This window comes from Otolemur garnettii, unplaced genomic scaffold (assembly GCF_000181295.1).
Source record: "Otolemur garnettii isolate 467f Iridium unplaced genomic scaffold, OtoGar3 scaffold00088, whole genome shotgun sequence".
Classification (NCBI taxonomy): Eukaryota; Metazoa; Chordata; class Mammalia; order Primates; family Galagidae; genus Otolemur; species Otolemur garnettii.
In genome coordinates, this window is record NW_003852483.1 from 152,918 (window position 1) to 158,954 (window position 6,037).

General features: G+C 44.6%; 1 protein-coding gene across 6 annotated transcripts in view; it reads left to right on the top strand.

Annotated features, from left to right (window-relative positions):
• The first annotated feature begins 29 nt into the window (after positions 1-29).
• The window catches only part of SAFB (scaffold attachment factor B), a 42,648-nt gene continuing 36,640 nt past the window's right edge, over positions 30-6,037 (top strand). For 4 of the 6 annotated variants that reach the window (XM_003795000.2, XM_012808369.1, XM_012808368.1 and 1 more), the window contains exons 1-2: positions 30-358; positions 3,492-3,576. In XM_003795000.2, coding sequence (XP_003795048.1) covers positions 170-358; positions 3,492-3,576 — 274 coding nt within the window. In that variant the 5' untranslated portion in view covers positions 30-169. Of the gene's footprint in view, positions 379-554; positions 769-3,491; positions 3,577-6,037 lie in introns of those variants that run through there. The other 2 variants (XM_012808371.2, XM_023516245.1) reach the window with 2 other exon arrangements.

Sequence of the window (6,037 nt, forward strand, 5' to 3'; positions counted from 1 at the left end):
CAAAGGCGAACGAGCGGGTCGGCCCTTCGCCGGGTGCGCCTGCGCAGAAGCGAGGCGCGCCGGGGCGGCTGGAGCGGTTCCCTCGCAGGCGGCGCCATTTTGTGCTAGGATCAGAGATAAAACCGGCCCGGTTCTGTGTAAAGGGGGTGGCGGAACCAGGGTCCCTGGAATGGCGGAGACTCTGTCAGGCCTAGGAGATTCGGGTGCGCCGGGCGCAGCGGCTCTGAGTTCCGCCTCGTCGGAGACCGGGACGCGGCGCCTCAGCGACCTGCGGGTGATCGATCTGCGGGCGGAGCTGAGAAAACGGAATCTGGACTCGAGCGGCAACAAGAGTGTTTTGATGGAGCGGCTGAAAAAGGTGGAGCCGGGGCCCCAAGGGTAGGAGCCGGGTTGGGTCAGGAGTTTTCGCCGTTGCAACGCCGGTTCCCCGGCCCCTGGCCCTTGGGTCAGTTCCCGGCCTTGTTCACGGCCTGCCGGGCCTGGCGCGCGCGTCTCCCGGCTCCTCCCAGGCCCCGGGGAACTGGGAGACCGGCCAGGCCCGAGTTCAAAACCTGACGCCAACCTAGGGATAGGAGTGGAAAAAGGGGGCGCGGACCGGACAAGTCGGCGCGGTCAGCGGCTCCCGGTGACGGGTGACAGGGCCTTGGGCAGAGGATTCTCTTCTCTGTGTCCATCCAGTTCCAGCCTCCGTAATCGGACGGCGGACCCTGAAACTCACTGCACGGGCGGCGTGAAAGGCCTCGGCCAAGGTCACAAGGCCGGAGACAGGTAGCGTCGGGGTTTGGACCCTGGCCGTCCGTTCTTGATTCGGTCCCTGGTTTTCTCTGGGAAGATGCTCCCAGTCCCGTTGGGGGTAAGGGTGGGGGGGGCTAATTCGCCAAGTAAACGCCTAAAGAAAATATTCGAAGGAAAAACGATCCTTTTTCCGTTTTTAACGATTTTCTAGCTCTAGTCTCGGAGAAGTAACATGTCAGAAAGAAAAAGCATTAGCGGCAGCGATCAGAAATGTCAAATAATGTTAAGACTCGGGGAGGACTTTTAAAAACCAGCTTCTGGACTCCATTCACCAAGAGGCAGGCAGAGAGAATGGACTTCCCTGATCGGTGTGTCTGGACTCTTGGGGCTCTCTGTGCCAAGTGACCTGATCTTGGGCATGAGAGACTTTTAACTCCTTCAGAGTTTGTTCCTTTATAAAAAGAAGAAAGCAGTAGTGTTTGAGGATTATTTAAGGTTGCGTGGAACAGGCTTGGCGTGCTGCCTAGGCGCCTGTAAACAGAATTGTTGCCACCACGATTCACTTTCCCTCTCTATGCTGCCACCATTTGTCATTTCCAGGTCGGCAGCTTTAACCTTACTTTGGGGGATCCATTTGAAAAGCGCTGAGTCAACGCTTAGCCACCTTCTGCTTCTCCCACGATTTCCTTATTCCTATTGGTTTCTTTGCCTTTCTCTGATACAGCTACTTCTGTGTTGAGACTCTTCCATGTAATTTTTCAGCCTGGCCACCTAATCTGCAGCCCCTGCAGTTGGTGGGACTGGTGACTCATCCGCCTTACTGGCTCCCAAACAACCGAAGGTGGAGCCTTTCTTGTTAATTACTATTGGAAGGAAGTAGAGATTATTTTCTGTTAGGTTCAAGCATAGGTAGTCAACTTGCTCAGTCACTTGGGTTTTTTAAAACTGAAGCTTGTTTTCTTTCATTATGGATACTAGCTTTCTTTTACTCAGGCAGGCTGGAAGCTGCTTGATGTGGACATTTACCTGGAGAAATGCAGGGAGAGTGGGGATTGGTGCTGGTCTCTGTTGTTAGTCACCAGGGCATATCATCAACCAAACCCAACAGAGAGGCTTTACCTTCCCCTATTCCTAAACAGTTCATAGGCATGCAGATCTGCTTGGATGACAGCAGTTATTGTCATCTCTGGGACCATAAATTCATTTCTTCTCCCTTCTCCCTCCTTTCAATTTCTTAGGAATGTGGTCCTAAAACACAAGTGCCGTTAACTCATATGCCCCTCTGCTATCTTGTCCAAGCAAGTGTGGAACTATCTCTTTCTCTGTCACTTCTACCATCCAGGTGGTGTCTCTTTCTTAGTTTTTTTTTTTTGTCGATGAGGGTAAGAAAGCAAGCAGTGGGAATGGGATGCTTTCTGTCTGGGGTATTTTTTCTATTTTCCTGTTAATGTTTCACAATTTTTTGCCCCCAGGAAGCGCATGAAGAACTTTGTGGTTGTGCTTTCCCTTTATCCTAATCCAGAACTCCCAGTTTCTCTGCTGGCTTCCCAGAGAAGGGGAGATTTTCTTTGCTGGTAGTACAGAGTAGGTGTGTAACTCTTAGATTCAGTTCTAAATTTAAACTTACCAAGCTGGGAAACATTGAGACTTTGAAACTCTACAAATAAAACACAATACTTGGGAGGAATGGATTTAAAGCAAACTTTTGTGCTCACAGAATAGTAAAGATTGAAAAAGTTAGCAGTAGAACTAAACTTGAAGCCCACTTTCTGGGAATGTCATCATCATTGACATGTTCATTATTGATTTGCAGAGTGCCTAAGTGGTGCCAGGCACTGTGCTGCGTCTGGGGACTGTTTAAGTGAATGACAAATTCTTGGGGTGGGAGGCAGGATTTCCCTAGAAATTTCTACAATCCTATGTGGCTGAATCACCTAGTGGTTGAAAGTAAGGCGTTGGTATAAGTTGTGGATGTATATGAAATGATGGTATTTGGATGAAGCAGTGCATGTCATGTTCAGTCCCATGCCTGTCAAGTAGGAACTCAGCCAATGAGTAGTAGCATTTATCCGTACAGTACTTAGTATAAGCATGGCATGGAGGGGTCACTGGAGACTTAAACAGCATGGTGCTGGGTAAAGTCATAGGAAATTGGAATGTTTCCCTTTTTGAGTACTTTGGTCCCAGAAATAGGATGAACTAGGTAAACCTAATATTTGTTAAGTGCTTGCTTTATGTGGATAATAGGTTCCACATAACAGCCTTCCAGGGTACTGATAGTCCCGTGTTCGAGAGGAAAAAACAAACTAAAGCAAAGCTGCTTAAGAGGGTACATGTGAAATTTACTAAGTGTAGAATATAAATGTCTTAACACAATAACTAAGAAAATGCGGTGAAGGTTATGTTAACCAGTTTGATGAAAATAGTTCAAATTGCATATAAAACCAGCACATTATACTCCATGATTGCATTGATGTATGATTTAATTAAAAAAAAAATAAGACTGGCTGAGATGTCCATGTCTGGGGTGCATATCCAAAAAAGAAAAAGAAAAAAGACCACACAGCTAAAAATTGTTGGGGTTAGACAAGAGAACAAATAAGGGTGGTTTAGATGCCCTGTGGGATAAAAGCATTTCCAGATCAGCAGTAGCTATATGCTGTAAAATATGTATTTCCATTCTGACCTGAAACTTCTATGAAAGTCAGCCTGTGTGCTGACTTTTGTGGTCAGCTTTACATTTCCTTTCTCTTTAGGCAATTGAAGATGAAGGTGGTAATCCTGATGAAATTGAAATAACCTCGGAAGGAAACAAGAAAACCTCAAAGAGATCCAGCAAAGGTATTGTGAGTTTGACAAGCATGTCTAATGTTAAGACACTTTCTACGAAACTACTTCTTTGCTAATGTTCCTCATTTACTTGGTTATGTTTGGACTGTGCACTACCCTGTGAATCAAAAGCCTCATTGCTCTTGCATTTTCTTTCATAATCTCTCTACTGTGTTTTGCTACCTTAGTTCCAGCAGAGGATGGAAGGGGTATTTGCCCCTTTTTTTCATTTGCTTTTTTTTTTCTTTCTTTCTTTTTGAGACAGTCTCACTTTGTTGCCCTGGGCAGGGTGCTATGGCATCATAACTCACAACAACCTCAAACTCTTAGGCTTAAGCAATTCTCCTGCCTCACCTCCCCCCCCCCCCAAGTAATTGGGACTACAGGCACCTGCCACGACGCCTGGCTATTTTTTCTTTTTTTTAGAGACAGGGTCTCATTCTGGCTCAAGGTGATCTCCAGCTCTTGAGCTCAGGCATATCCATGCTCCTGGGCCTCCCAGAGTGCTAGGATTATAGACCTTTATTGATTTTTCTCTATACATTGTCAGTACTTGTTTATCCAGACCCTTAACTTTTTTAAATAAAGGGCACTGAAGACTGCTTGAGTCTCCTACTCCTCTGCCTTGCAGGAAATAAGTTCCCTTTTAAATACCACCTGGCTAAAACAATTGTCACTCAATATAGAGGTTTCTTTTAAAAACCTCCTATAGAGTAAAAGTCATGTGATAATAATGACCGCCACCATATTAACCCAAATCTCTCTTTCTTCTTTTTTTTTTTTTTTTTTTTTGAGACAGAGCCTCAAGCTATCCCCCTGGGTAGAGTGCTGCTGTGGCATCACAGCTCACAGCAACCTCCAACTCCTGGGCTCAGCCTCCCAAGTAGCTGGGACCACAGGCATCCGCCACAACTATTTTTTGGTTGCAGCCGTCATTGTTGTTTGGTGGGCCCGGGCTGGATTAGAACCCGCCACCTTAGGTGTATGTGGCTGGCGCCTTAGCCAATTGAACCATAGGCGCCGAGCCCAAATCTCTCTTTCTTATGCCCCACTCCCACACCCTGTGCTTTAGTCAGGCCCTATACATGTGATTCACTTTCTTGGCCTTCTGTGCCTTCCCTTATGCGCTCCGCCTACCCTTCTTCCCCATCTGTCTGCATTCGAGGCCTAGTTTATCTCATCCCATCCATAGCAGCTCAGCTTTCTTTTAACTCCTCTGCACTCCCATCACCTAGTTCCTTATACTCTGATTTAATATTTATGTTGTCCCACCTTCTTCATGACTACATTGTTATGTCTCACTTATGTTTTTCCTCAGTAGTTTCTCTCAGTAACTTAGACCTACTATTTTAAGAGTGAATCAGCCAAAGTGGGCATTTAAACCATTCTGAATATTTTCTTGGGACAGAGAGTTTTCTAAAATTTTGGAGTATTTGCATATACGTAACAAGATATCTTGGGAAGAAGACCCATATGTAAACATGAAATTTGTTTATGTTTCATATGCTCCTTTTATATATACCTGGATAGTGATTTTATAGGTTTTTTTTTTTTGTGAAGGGAGAACAGTTTTACTCTGTCATTTGGTCTAGAATGCAGTAGTGTCATAATTCACTGCAGTGCAACTTCGTGAAATTCGTTTGTTTCATATGCTCCTTTTATACATACCTGGATAGTGATTTTATAGTGATTTTTTTTTCTTTTTTTTTTTGGTGGAGGGAGAACAGTTTTACTCTGTCATCTGGTCTAGAATGCAGTGGTGTCATCATAATTCACTGCAGTGCAACTTCCAGCTCCTGGGCTGAGGTAATCCCCCTGCCTCAGCTTTCTGAGTAGCTAGGAACACAGGTGTGTGCTACTATGCTCTGCTAATTTTTCTGCGTTTTGTAGAGATGAGTGTCTTGGACTCCTAACCTCAAGTGATCCTCCTTCTCAGCCTGGAAAAAAGCTGGGATTACAGGCCTGAGCCACCTTGTCTGGCCCAAGGGATAGGGCTTTTTATTTTGAAGTAGCTATTAACAAATAACTCTCCTAATAGGCTGTGCTGATTAATATCCCTACCAACAGTGGGTAAGAGTACCCATTTATTAAATTCACTTACCATCCAGTATTATTTTATCTTTATAAATGTCTGTTGTGTAGAAGAAAAGTACTGCAATTCACTGTATTCATTTGCATTTTTCTGTAGGTAAAATTTTTCTTTGCATTTCTTAACAGATTAGACAGCTTCTGGTAATTGGCCATTTGTATTTTCTGAATTGCCTTTTCCTGTTCTTGGCCCATTTTTTTCTACTGTTTTATTGAATTATAAGGGCTCTTTCTATATAAAATGTTGCGGTTGTTTTTTTCCTCAATCTGTCATTTGACTCATTTGTGGTGTTCTGGTCATTACAGGAATAGTCTGTCTGTCTGTCTGTCTGTCTTTCTTTCTTTCTTTCTTTCTTTTTTTTTTTTTTGAGACAGAGCCTCAAGG